This window comes from Strongylocentrotus purpuratus, unplaced genomic scaffold (assembly GCF_000002235.5).
Source record: "Strongylocentrotus purpuratus isolate Spur 01 unplaced genomic scaffold, Spur_5.0 spur5_scaffold_18, whole genome shotgun sequence".
Lineage (NCBI taxonomy): Eukaryota > Metazoa > Echinodermata > Echinoidea > Camarodonta > Strongylocentrotidae > Strongylocentrotus > Strongylocentrotus purpuratus.
Genome location: NW_022145603.1, coordinates 9067832 through 9082517, shown reverse-complemented (window position 1 = coordinate 9082517; position 14686 = coordinate 9067832). Strand labels below are relative to the sequence as shown.

Genomic DNA, 14686 nt, shown 5'->3' with positions numbered 1-14686 from the left:
AGACAAACCAATAAAAAAAAAGTTTGAGCAAAATCGGATATGTTATAAGAAAGTCATGGCACTTTAATGACATGAATAACTTTGAAAATCACAAGACAAATTGGCAACTCACTCATAAGTCCGAGAAGTCATTTGCCTTACTAAAGTTTTCTTTATATTGATAATATAAATGTCCAATTTTACTCGTACAAACCTTATTTCCTCACACCAGCTTCCAAGTTATATTGAAATATGTTTTTGTGGATACTATCATATAGATTATTTTTTCCAGTTAAATCATGAAAAATGTGAATTTTTGAAGAAAAAAAATTCATATAAAAATCAATGATTATGAATAAACAATATTCAGAAAATATCAATTCTTCAAAGTTCATAAAAGATTTTTTGAAATACCATGCATGCAGTATGATACAAATCATATAACTTGGGCAAAGGCATGGGGAAATACCTGCCCCCCCCCCCCACTCAGTGTTATTTAGGGTACTCGTATGCATGTTCCCTCCTTTTGAAAACACCCCCCTAAGTCAGGTGTGTAAAGTCAATACGGGCCGATTTTGTGTGTGTCACGAGGCGGACTTTGCTGCATGAAAAGTACCCCTTTACCGGACATTTTGGGAACATGAATGCTGTCCCTCCGTTCCCAGAGAGAGAGAGAGGGGGGGGGGGGGGGGGGTAAAGTTCTTGGGGATAAAAAGGGAAATTAATAGGATAAAAATATATAAGGCAATTGATAAATAGTGAGGCAATGATGTCACAAACTGATAACCAGAGTGGCAATTGGTGTAGTGATTTGTTAAGTTCCACAGTTTTTCAAAAAATCATAACTTCCTTATTAGTTATCCAATTTTATTCACTTTTTTTGTTGTTGCTCTGTTTCTCTGCATCTATTAAAAGCAAATTATTTTTTAAGTGGACTTAGCCTGAAATTCTTCCTTTTTTAAAATAAAAAAACATAAATCAAGAGGCTGTTTTCACAATGCATTTACATTCGTTTGCTTCTGACAAAACCCCTGAGCTATATTGAAAAACTGTAAAATTGTAAAATTAACATTTAATGGTACTTATCAAACATGCCCCACACACTTGAAAAATTATCATACACAAAAAGATAAAAATCAGTTAACATTTATAATGAGTAATTTCATTTGGATTAGCGATTATCATTAATCACTACTGGACATGTACTGTATTTTGACTGTAAAAACATCCATTCATTAGCTTTTCAAATCTTTATATACGAGGGAAATTGGTAACATATAATACCATGTTATGGTACTTTAGTTGATGGCCAGTAATTTAATTTAATAGCCTCCTAAATGCAAATGCAATCATGGATGTCTGAAACTTTGCCATTGTTAAAAATATGTAACAAAAAATGAGACTTTAGGTTTATTTATTCTGTATTCTTGTTATCATTCTTCGTACTTTAAATAATTAAAAAAATTATTGTTGGGCTTTATACATATGTATATGATATTATAAAAATATTTACAAGAAAAATTGCTTTGTTTATTTCACACCAATCTTCTTTCCCACTAAGTGATTCAATGCACATGATGTAAAAGCCTACTGAGCTAATGTACATATTTTTGTTTCTTTCACCTTTACACAGTTTGAAAATGCTATTTACACGAATTTACAGCATACCTGTACATGAATATACTTGTCAGATGTTCACTTAAAACCCCTACAATTTCTATTCCTACTCGTACTATACCCATGGAGGCAAAGCAGCTTTTTGAAACATGGAATGTTGTAAAAGTTTGTTGGGTATTAACATGTTCATGGCGACTCCCTGCACAACTTCCAGATGGACTACCTTGAAAAAATGCTGCTGGAAAAAAAAATAGTGGACATTTTTGTTTTTCTTTTTCAAATGACACCTCACACATGGTAAGATTACGTTCAACATTAGTTTGACATAGTGGCCAATTTGAAAAATGACCTCCCCCCCCCCCCCCCCCCAGCAGCATATTTTATAACAAGCAAAATGCTCTCGGCAGTCTCGCCTGCATTACGCAATTCAATATGATTAAAAATTGAGGTTAGGACATTATTTATAGGCAGGGTGGTCCATTAGCAGGCCCTCCCAAAAGTATTCTCTGAATATAATCAGCATTTTGAAGTGAATATTGACTAAGAATCATCAGAAGACTTTAATGAAATATGAACAATTTTTTATTTTTATTAATTATAGTATTTAGTTGTGAAAACATAATCCAAGGCTACTGACATTTGACCTTGACTTTGTGTCATATGATAACCCTTGGGTACAAGTTTCATGGAATTTGAACAAACACTTGAAATTATGCTAAAAATTGAAAATCTTGATGTTGATACCAGATTACAACAAAGTCTAAGTTTGCATACCTGATATGACTTTTGACTTTCACTTTGTCACCTAAAAGACTACTCATATGATGGGTGATACTTAATAACCCTATGTCCAAGTTTCATGGAAGAGGATATAATGAGGAATGTAATTCTTTCAAACTTAAATGTTAAAAATTCTAAATCTTAACCTTTGGTTAAGATTTTGATGTTGATGCCACAACATAGTCTAAGTTTGTTGACCTGAAATGACTTTTGACCTTAACTTAGTGACCTGAAATTCTACTCACAAGATTGGGGATACTTGATAAGCCTTAAGTCCAAGTCTCATTGAATAAGAACGCTTTTGCTATGTAGGCAAGACAAAAATAGTGCAGGGAGGTGCCCTGAACACGTTGAAACGGAACAACGTTTTACAACATCCAATGTCTCAATAACCCTAGAATGTGTCCCGTGGGTACTAAATAAATGTGCACTAGATGATTTCAGAATAACGAACCTGATGTGAAAAAAGAAATTGCGAAATATCTGGAATTGACCTACTTCTATAAATTTGTATCCACAGCATGTGAACATATATATATATTCATCAAGTTAGATAATAACGTGAATTTATATTACATGTCATACTTTTATGTGCTGCTAGCGTGTCTTTTTGAAGTGCTTCAAAAATAAATCATTATAACGATTATCAGATTATTAAAGACGATTTATGAAGTCATTAAACACCATATCAGCAAGGCATTAGCAGCATGGGTATTCTGGCTCAATAGCTGAGTGTATGTATGCAGGCATTCCCGTACTAATGTTCGTGTGCTGCACACACATACATATCACATATCATGGTCTCCAAGCTTACTGGTTCTAACACACTGTGTACATGATTGGGCATGTATCAGAAGGGTTTTAGGGTCGTACAAGCTAGGCCATTGGACACTGTTGGATACATAGTATCTCCTTCAAGTTCCATGCGCTCTCACAGGTCAGCTTATTTAACCTTCTTTTGGGCAGTTCCAATGTTACACTCATTAACCTGTACAAATGGAGAGAAAAAAAAAATAATGATAAAATAAAACAAGAGAGAGAGAGAGAGCAAAGTATATGAAGTGAAATTTATAATCAATTCTACGCATTCTATACAAAAGAGCTGCCAACTTTCAGCAGATCATTCTGTTTCTATTTAAACGCAGTATCAAAATAGTTCAACCCTATTTTAACCGGGCTATATCAGACCAGGTTTTTACAGAAGGGGGGGGGGGGGGTGGGGTGGGGGCCGGGGTCAATTTGACGCCCCCCTAAGATCACAAAAACCCTAAACAACCCTAAAAAGGCCGCGCTATTTGAGGTCTTGATACGGCCGGGGGGGGGGGGGGGGGGCCACTATGCCCCCCCTAAGATCTCCGCAAAAATTTGCACGCATGTCAAGTGAAGTGTATAGAATACTATGGTAATTTCAATCTTTCACTCATTTGCATGTTTATGGTAATTTATGCAAATAAGTTCATAAAATTCAGATTTTTACCCATAAATCATATATTATTCATATTTAAGCATTCTTTTTCACTACATATATTCGTTAGACCATTTGGAATAATATTATGGAGGAGCCAAGTTATTCCTTATGTTATCTTATATTTTTGTTAATTTCTTATGTATTTCATTTTTTTTTAACTTATGTATTTTATTGTTTTTGTAGTTTTATTCCATTTCTTACTACAATTCAACTATTTTGACCCCAAAACAAACACCTAAACTTTAAACAAGACTAAATAACCAATGTTTTATCTCTTTTTAGAAAAAATGATTTTGTACACAAATCACAAAAATTAGTGATTTTCGGTCTGACATGCAAAGAAAAAAAAAGGTCACGTGACTTTGTATCTATACGTCCAATTTTCAAAAAAATTGTTTCAAAAGAGGCTTAAAGCTCGAAAGAAAAAATGATTTGTTATGTTTCTTTATGTACATGTACCATATTGATCATTGCTCTAATTAATAATAAAACAATAATAAAATCTTGACTCTGTTTTGTTGGGGGTAAACTCTGGGCCATTATTATTTTCTTTTTTGTATATGTTAAAGACACATAAAAGTGGAGTCTAATGGGGAATTTGACACTGTTCAGGTGTTTACTCAATAATCAGGATTATCCTTCAGTTTTATGACCAACAAGCTTTATGTAACGCTCTGTCTTTTCACCACATGGTAAGTCCTTATCTGACAATTGCAACAACCGAAGACTCTCAGAGAGACGAGGGAGTATTTGTTGAGTGGACTACAGGTATGCTGTGTGCAGGCTTGTACACCCATTTATGGTATTCCCCCCCCCCCCAAGTCTGGTGTCAGCAAATTATGACCTACAGCACATGGAAACTGCGGACCCTCCCACTTTAAATGGTGCCTCAGCTGCTTACCTTGGTGGCGAATCTTAGTGAGCAAAGCGTCTCTTGGAAGCTTTCTTCCCTGGGTGAAATGTTGACAAACATCAGTCTGTGAGAAATAAAAAATATAGCTGGCTATTGATCTCAAGTCTCAACAAAACAAACACTTTTTAAAGCTTCAAAATAAAAGATTAGTTTTAAGACAGAGTAACATTAACATCGTGGCTAAAACAGGAATTAACTGATATATTAAAGGTAAAGACCAGTTATGGTCATGTGATTGCATTGTGAAAGAAACATTGTGGAATCGATCAGAAAAGGTTGATCATCTAGCATATAAGTATTGGTGTGTACTGCAAGGTTCTGGAATCATCAAAATGATAAGAAATATGGCCCAGTCTTCGTAAAGTTACATGCACTGTACACAGAAAGATGTATATGGGACTATACGCACACGTGCGCGACACATGCGTTTATCTCTCACAGACCATGTAGATAAACTAATTTACCAAATATATCAATATAGTAGGCGGTTTCCCGGCAAAATTCTTATCATCATGTATTAGTCAAAACATATTCTTTCACATGATTGGTAATAGAGCTTCCATTTCATTTTTTTGAAATTTGGGGCGTTTCCAATACTGGTCTTTACCTTTAACATAAATTTTCAATATGCCAACAGTATCGTCTCATACTTCTAACTAATTTAACATGATAGATTCCACATGGCTATCACTGCATTTTAAAAGAGAAAAATAAGGGAAACGCTCTCGGCGCTCTCGCCTGCGTTACGCAATTTGATATTATGAAAAATTGAGGTTGGGACCTTATTTATTGGCAGGATGGCCCATTAGCAGCCCCCCCCCCCCCAAAAAAAAAAAAACATGGTCTGAAATAGCCCAGTTAAATAGGGTTAAATTACATTTGACGTTTACTCTGTCACCTAAAAGACTAATCACTTGATTGATGATACTTGATATCCCCTATGTCATTTTTCATGGAATAGGAATGTATACCGGTACTATCAAAATTATGATAAAAATTCAAAATCGTAACCTTTTGTTAAGTTTTGATGTTAATGCCTCAACATTTTGTTGACCTAAAATGACCTTTGACCTTTTTAAACTTAGTGACCTGAATTCTACTCAGATGATTGAGGATACTTGACAACCCTTTAGTCTAAGTTTCATTGAATAAGAACTTATACTTTCAAAATTATACTACAATTTCAAAAACTTAACCAGAGGTTAAGTTTTTGATGTTGACGCCGCCGCCATCACCGGAAAAACGGCACCTATGTCTCGCTTTTTGCTACGCAGGCGAGACAAAAATCATTCATCAAATTAGAAAAGTAATGTAACCCCAAATCATTCTTCTTACTGTCTGTTGTGTTGTGTACATGCACCTCAGTTATCTACAAATATCTTAGATTTCACACTTACAGGAAAATTCAGCCAATGGATGTTAATTTAAATTCTATTAAACCATGAGAATAGATTGATGAATAAAGCAATAAATTACAATAACTTTAAAAAACAAACTTACGTCTTTGAATTGCCTCCCAGTGAATTCTGAAGCAGATGAGTGAGTTTACTATTCCTATAAGGAATATGAGAGTCTTTGTTTGCTAGGGCCAGGATAACTTTACCCAGGTTGCTCAGACTTTTGTTGATGTTCTGTGTTTCTTTAAGACGATCACCAGTGGAACCTGATGATGAGAGTCGCTCACTTCCAGCTAAATCAACTAGATTCAGTGTGCCTATATCATACAATGAGAAGGGAAATACAAATAATAATGCAGTAAGGGTATCAATTGAATATAAATTCTTAACCTTATGTAGCCTTGGGGGGGGGGGGGAATTTTATGACTTTTTTCTTTCGAGTCTTGCGCATCTTTGAAACAAATCTTTTCGTGATTTGTGTCCAAAATAGTGCTGTAGCTTGGAACCTAAAACCCAAAACCCAAACCCGGCAATTTTCCAAATTTATAAACGGAACCCGGAAAGGTCCGGTAACCCAAACAGAGTTGGACTGAAATAATATTGACTTTTAAAAAGGCTATTAAAAGGCATCTACAACACATCTTGTATGACCTACTGACCCTGTCACCACTACATTTTTTATCCTGCTGTGGTCTAGACATGCCACGTGCCGCAACTTCCAGCTGGGATTCAAGACAGTTACAATAAGTCCCAGGTCAACATACATTATCATCTCTTAATCTAGACCACTCCTTATGATGGAGCACTAGTCAAAATACTGATGTCCCTGTAGCTGTCAGAGTGCCCATCCAACATGCTCTACTACGATTGGTCTGTCAATTAAAAACAAGCACGTGCTATACGCGCACTGAGATTTGCATACATTTCGGAATATGCTGGCCCTGGTAGCCGATAACAAAGGCCATGTTGAATCTTTGAACCCTGTTCAGAGAAACCGTGGTGTAATGTTACACTCAGCTGGGTGCAAGATGTCTGGCTTGCATTAATCAATCTCTGATAGGCAGGCCAGGGAATGTCTGTGTTTTTGTTTTTTAAATGCTATGGGGGAACTGAGAATATCAGAGCGAAAGAGATATTAAAAGAGATGTCAATGAATTTTGGGAAGGGATCAAGAGACAAAATGAAAGAAACTCAAATTGACTCAGTAATATTGTTAAGGGCTGATGAAAAAACTGCATAATTTTTGTATGAAATGTTACATATTATATTCCTTTTACTGTAATAACCCTCTAACACAAAATCTTGAAAAAATTCTCAAAACACAAAGATATTTATGTTTTTCTTTGAAGGTGTCACTGTACGACACCCTTTAACAGAAAATTCTCCCAACCTTTTTTTGAATTTTCCTGATTGTTTTTCTATGAAAATAAGACATAAGAAAACGTTTTCAACATAAATGTCTGGAATGGTATATAGAGCAAATTCATTGCTTTGTGACGATTCACATCCACCCAATATGTAATTAAACTAATATAGTTGGGAGAATTAAGGAATTTATCAGATCAGTTTTTCCCAATTTTTATCATTATAATAATGGTTTGTTTTTAACTCAAACTTTCAGGTTATCTTTAATTGTACACCTTAGCACCATTTTCTCTCATCTGAAAATTGTTACCGAGTCCCTTTAAAGATAAACTCCAGTACTGGTAAAAAAAAAATTAATTCTCACACAATCAAACGAAACTTACACTGAATGTTCAAGATTACAAATAAATGACATGTGCCAAACAATTTTGGAAGAAAATGTATACTGGCTGAGTAATGAGCATAGAAAGACGAGGACGAGGTGTGTTGTCCCATATATAGCTTTCTATGTGAGTACTTGTTACTTTACCAAGACTCGGTCAAATTTATTATGATTTTGATGACTCCAGAACCTTTACATTTCACATTACTAACACACTCTTCAAGATTTGTCAAGCTAACCGACTGGTGACGGGGTTCAAGGATTACATACAATTGCGTATCGTCCGCGTATGTTACATGGTGTATGTGTATATGTCCATTAATTACATCGCTGAGCGGACTCGTGTATAAAATAAACTTGAGCGGCCCGAGGACTGAACCCTAGGGCACGCCATGCAAAAGAGGGAAAGGGTTAGATATACTTTTGTTGATTACAATTCTCTGTTCTCTATGTTCAAGGTATGATGTAAACCACTTTGAGGCTGTGCCACCAATCCCAAACGTGTGGCAGAAGCGTTCAACCATAGAATGATGATTGATAGTGTCAAACGCTGCTGAATAGTCTAACATTACTAAGGCTACTTCTTGACCCTTATCAACTGCCAATAGTAAATCATTGTACAATTTGAGCAGTGCAGTCTCTGTAGAGTGAAACTGCCGGTAAGCTGATTGCATGTCAGAAAATAAACAATTATCATTAAGATACGCTTTCAGTTGATTAGCTACAGGGCGATAATTCTTTAAATCATTACGATCTATCTGAATGGGGCTTTTTCAACACCGGTGTTACATGATACGCACTTGGGACAATACCAGTACATAATGACTGGTTGATAAGCTTGGTAATAAACGGAACCACTTCATCAATAGAATCCTTGAGGAGAGTTGTTGGTATCGGATCAAGCCTGCATGACTTGGAAGGACTCTCCTTGATAGTTCTTTGTACAGTTGCCTCGGATACTACATCAAATCCATTGAAGGAGTAGTTGCAGGGAGACAAGCTCTCAGCAAGATTGCAATCACCACCTAAGGAAGAGACGATGCCTTGAACTTTCTGGTGGAAGAACTGTCCAAAGTCATTAGCTAGCTGCACATCGGATGAATGGTCAGGAAGGATATGTTCAGACGCAGGTGCAGTAAGTTTCTTCACAAATCTAAAAAGCTGCTTAGTATCACACTGTTCTATGGTTGATGTAAAATAGTGTGACTTAGATTGCATCAGAAGTTGGTTGTAAGAGCAGCACTGATCCCAATAAAGTATTTCAAGACGAGACTTCATCCATTTACGCTCAGCTCCACGACGATGCCGTCTCGCCTCTCGAACTTCATCATTGAACCAAGGGGCAGACGGTCGAAGAGAAACAGGGATTGTGCGCTGTGGTGCATGTTTGTACAAAAGTTAACGTATTAAATTACAAAATTTGTCTGCGAGCAGTGATGGATCCTCAGAGCAATATTGTTGGAGGCTGGAACTCATAATGTCACTCCTGAAATCGAACTTAGGCTGTACATGTATTTTGATACCATGTACACTTGTACCTTCATATCAAATTTCATTAAAATCTGTCAAACAATACTAAATTTATGGATCGGAGTCCAGATTCGCATATTTAATGAGCTATGACCTTTGACCTACATACTCGGAAATTGAACTTAGGCTGTGTTTTGATACCATGTACCTTCATATCAAATTTCATTAAAATTCGTCAAACATTACTCAAGTTATCTAATGGAAACCAGATTCGCATTTTTAATGAGCTATGATCTACAAACTCCAAAATCGAACTTAGGCTGTGTTTTGATACCATGAACCTTCATATCAAATTTCATTGAAATCCGTCAAACGATACTAAGGTTATGGATCGGAGACCAGATTTGCGTATTTAAAGAGCTATGACCTTTGATCTACATACTCAGAAATTGAACTTAGGCTGTGCTTTGATACCATATGTTCCTTCATATCAAATTTCATTAAAATTCGTCAAACATTACTCAAGTCATCAAATGGAAACCAGATTCGCATATTTAATGAGCTATGACCTTTGACCTACATACTCCAAAATCGAACTTAGCCTGTATTTTGATACCATGTACCTTCATATCAAATTTCATTAAAATCTGTCAAACATTACTGAAGTTATCGACCGGAAACCAAATTTGTTACGGACGCACGCACGGCAGCATTTCAATATCCAACTCCGACTTCGTCAGCGAGGGGATAATAAATAACATAAGGAATGTCCTGGCTCTTCCAAATTTGTTTTTGTATATGGCAAAAGGGACATAGTATCTTTAAGTGGAACATAAATTTAATAATAAACAAGATGTATATTTATTGATCAATGATTCTGTGAACTTGAACATGTGACCTCACAAATTAAAACTATTTACAATTAATCTTTTTGTGCTTAAACCTACTTAAGCCCATTTTGGTTGAAATTGAATCAATTTTTGTTAATTCATCACAGTAATGAGATATTTTCTGGTAGTCACCATGGTCACCATAACACTTTCATGATATTTTACATCTTCATTCTTGTTAGCTATTTCCTACACACTCATACATAACTCAACCAATGTTGGCTAATTCCTACACACTCATACATAACTCAACCAATGTTGGCTAATTCCTACACACTTATACATAACTCAACCAATGTTGGCTAATTCCTACACACTTATACATAACTCAACCAATGTTGGCTTTAATTGCTCCAATGCTTTTCAAGTTATACCTATAAAGGCTGATTCATATATGACGTGCTTCACAGATAACACAGAGCTCAGTGAATACGTGCAGTTGCCATTGATTTACACATTAAAAAAAATAAATTATGTGGCTTTTTTTGCAGCGGATTACAGTGCCTTATCTAAACAAGCCTTTACCCCATATTTTCTGGTATTTTTCACCACTTACAGTTCATCCTTGCATTCTCATACATGTATATACTTTCTCCAAATTTGGTTAAAATCTGTTCAACTGGTTCTCAAATTATCATGAAAAAACGAACAGACAACCCAACAAAAATAATGCCTCTTTCACCACCTTCGTTTGCGAAGATAAATAAAAATAAAAACACATTTGTGTAAAATGTAAATACCCATCGATCATTGAACAACACATAAATTGTAAATTTTGCTGGGAGCTTAAGGGGGGTCAAGCCTCCCCCCTAATCACCTGATATAGCCAAGTCTTCCATTAGCTGATTGAAGAAAACACAATCTAAAGAGGTAGTAAGACTAACCTTGGCAATTTTCCCCTGTGAGTGTGTTTATAGCAGTGAGTTTTAGTCTGAACACACTGTGGCTCCTAGATGATCTCTCATTACAGTTAGTGGCTGCCACAGCCCGGTTCTGAGATGCCTTGCTTAACAGTTTGTTCACCTGCATTACACATAAATTGAATAGAGAGAGGATAGGATTTAATGCTGATTTCATCAGGGCCCATTCATAAACAAACACCAGATAGTTGACATCTATAAGCAGAGCTCACTTTGCATTTCAGTATCCTATAATACACAGATGAGATAGCATGTTGTTCATGCTGCCTTTGTTGTTGATAATGACCCCCTACTACAACTGAGGCAGTTTACAGTGTCATGATTGAGGCTTAACCCTAAAAAGGCCGTGCTATTTGAGGTCTTGAAATGGCCGGGGGGGGGGGGGGGAGCCACTATGCCCCCTCCCCTAAGATCTCTATCACCGCGAAAATTTGCACGCATGTCAAGTGTATAGAATAGGGGAAGTAAGTGGGATAAAAGTATATAAAGCAATTGATAAATAGTGAGGCAATGACGTCACAAAGTTATTATTGCATTACGAGTAGTTAGTTGGGGCTGGCTGTGCCTTGGAGGTGAAAACAAGTATCAAATTTCTTCTCCTTGGATGACTGCTTGGGATATATGGGTGGGACACTACACCAGGGTTCCCCCTTACTCTTTCAAGAGTGCGGTGGCTTCTTAACGTGGAAAAGGTGGCGACTCTCCTACTCTCAAAACCCCCATTTAACATCCTTTCCATGAGACTGTGTCTTTGGTACCACCCCTACTCTTTAGTCAATCAAGGAGCAAGTGGGTTGGTTCCAATCAGCCTGGCTTACACTCACCTCATTCTCTGATTGCACATCTACAATGTTGATGTTCGTCACCTCAACTTCATTGGACTTGGCCTCAACCATGCGTACCTCATGCTTGACCTTAGAGTGTGGCGCCCCCAACAGGTCTCGGATAGTCTCATTGTAGATTTCAAGGAAGCTGGCTTGAAATGTGTACTGCAATAAACCAGTTCATATACATGTATGACAGAGCATTCTTATCCTACAGGTTAATATCATATTTTCATCAGTATTATAGAGATTGCATAAATCAGTTGTAGCCTAGTCAGGAAAACCTAGGAAAACTTGAGTATGATGCAATAATACACACAAAATGTAAATACATTTCTGTACTTGTCTGAAAAGGAAAGAAAAGTAAAACATGGTTTATTCAGTTTATACAGCATGACATAATTAAATATTTGTAGGGTTAAAATGGCATCGTACAGAATTCAATAAATTTGTTTTAGAGCATGACTGGCCTTAAAAAATGCAATAGTAAATACTAGCCTAAGTACAAATAACAAGTCCATCAAAATTGTCATTCAAACAAATCCTTCATCACAATGCAGGATTCCTTTGCTGATTCTTGCACACATGCCCAAAAGTTAAAAATCTCCTTTAATATATATTATGCATTTCTTATGCTTTTACACAAAGATATACAGTAGAGAAAGGCATATGAATCTAAGGCTTACAACATGTTCGAATGCCCAAATACAGAAATCTTTGATGTAAAAGATAAATAGTTGGGAGCTATTTTTCATGCTGCTTAAGCCTCGGTCACAAATGCCTTTACGAACTACTACGAACGCCGTACGAACGATTTTCAGACAATGAAAATTGGGGAAGACAATGGAAAAACAGGGAGATTTGTACGAAATTATTGTTCGTACGAACCTTTTTGACCGTAGCATGACCTAACATCCCTTATCTTCTAAACCAGCAGATGTAAAGACTGGAATGCGAACTTCATGCAATGAAACCTACCATTGATGGTAAATTTGCCATTAATGGTAACTTCTAAGGAAACCTTGATTTGATTGGCCGTTGAGTGATATTGCCATGGTAGTAATATTGATGTCAAAGTTATCATCAATGGTAAGTTTTATGCAATGGGCCCAGCTGGATAGCTTACCTTCCATCTGTTAGCTTCTAGCAGATATAAAGACCTGCTGGACAGCTAATATTAATGTACTGCTTACCTTCCATCCGTTAGCATCTAGACTTCTAGCAGATATAAAGACCTGCTGGACAGCTAATATTGATGTACTGCTTACCTTCCATCCGTTACGTTCCAGCCGATTACGGGCGGTACGATTTTCATACCATAAATCCCGGATTTTGCAGATTTTGCCGATTTTCAAAATTAGCACTTTAAGGTTTAGCACGTACTTTTGACTATTGCAGCGCAGCCATCCTTGAATCCATGCATAGAAATCCCATAGGGCTTCCGATTGGACAATTTGTTATCTAGCACACCCCTTTCACAGTGCAGGTGCATACATGTGTGTCTTTGTATATTCTGACTGTGTACGTGTGTGCGTGTGTGCCCAGCAGAGAAAGACAGCTTCGCGAGCGGGGGCCGGGTGAAATACCTCTCTTGGCCGCGCCGCTACTGCGCGGCCAGCGCCAGGCCTCGCTACGCTAGCGCCGTGTACACTGTCGGATTTCTCACAGGCTGTCACAGCGTTCGTCGATTTTCGTCGACAATCTGAACTCATGTTGGTTGGATTTAGATATCAATCATCATGTCTTCCACAACTAAGAAGCGTGGCAAGAAGTTACAGACTTTTAAAGAAGAATACAGTAAGAAATGGAAATGCATCGTTCTTTCAAAGAAAAGCCTGAATCATGCTAGGTGCATGATATGTGCATCAGATTTCAACATTGGACATGGCGGGGCAAACGACGTGCAGTGGCATATCAAGACTCAAAAACACCAATCAGTCGTTGGAGCCAGTGGTAGCAACACAACAATGGAGAAATTTCTTGTTTCTGGAGATTCATCTGTGATCAGAGCAGAAGCCCTCATGACAAATTTCTTAATAGAACACAATATAGCTTTCTCTGCAGCTGACCACCTCAGTGACATTTTCAAAACAATGTTTCCCGACAGTAACATTGCAAGGAAATTTTCATGTAAGAGAACTAAGACCACATCTATTGGTCGGACATTGGGCCAAGTAGCTAAAGGTGAGTCAAAGTTTCATTATTTTTACTTCGCTACCCATGATTTCCGTAGACCAAACTTTTTACTTCAAACCTGCCGCATTGATCGGTCTAGGACTAGATCTATATTAACTGAGCCTGCGGCATTCGGGCTGTGTAACAATCTATGTTCGGAGCCTATACTATAGTCTCATCAAGTCAATGCCGATTTCCTAAATTCTTGACTATGTGCAAAACTGAAAACTGAAAAGATATTTGGGCATTTCCATGATAAGTGGGTACATTATCTTTAAAGTCTTGCAGATACATACATGTACATGTAGATGTATCAAACAAGTTCTTCAATTTTCGATGATCATAAAATGTGGCAGTGGCACACACAAGGGGGCAGGGATATTAATCAAAAATATTTCTAGTTTTTATTTTTTTTTCTTCCAATTTTCTCTCTCTTTTTCTCTCTTTTGCTAGTTTATGCACAATTGTTTAGAAATAAAACAAAATATTTAGTCACAAAAATCGAA

At 36.8% G+C, this 14686-nt stretch overlaps 1 protein-coding gene across 1 annotated transcript in view; it reads right to left on the bottom strand.

The window, feature by feature from the left end:
• Window positions 1-2265: 2265 nt before the first annotated feature.
• LOC588585 (carboxy-terminal kinesin 2) overlaps window positions 2266-14686 on the bottom strand; it is a 45612-nt gene continuing 33191 nt past the window's right edge. The window contains exons 13-17 of the mRNA XM_030989148.1: window positions 12006-12170; window positions 11146-11284; window positions 6258-6471; window positions 4746-4821; window positions 2266-3364 (exon numbers count right to left, since the gene is read on the bottom strand). Coding sequence (XP_030845008.1) covers window positions 3320-3364; window positions 4746-4821; window positions 6258-6471; window positions 11146-11284; window positions 12006-12170 — 639 coding nt within the window. The 3' untranslated portion in view covers window positions 2266-3319. The remainder of the gene's footprint in view (window positions 3365-4745; window positions 4822-6257; window positions 6472-11145; window positions 11285-12005; window positions 12171-14686) is intronic.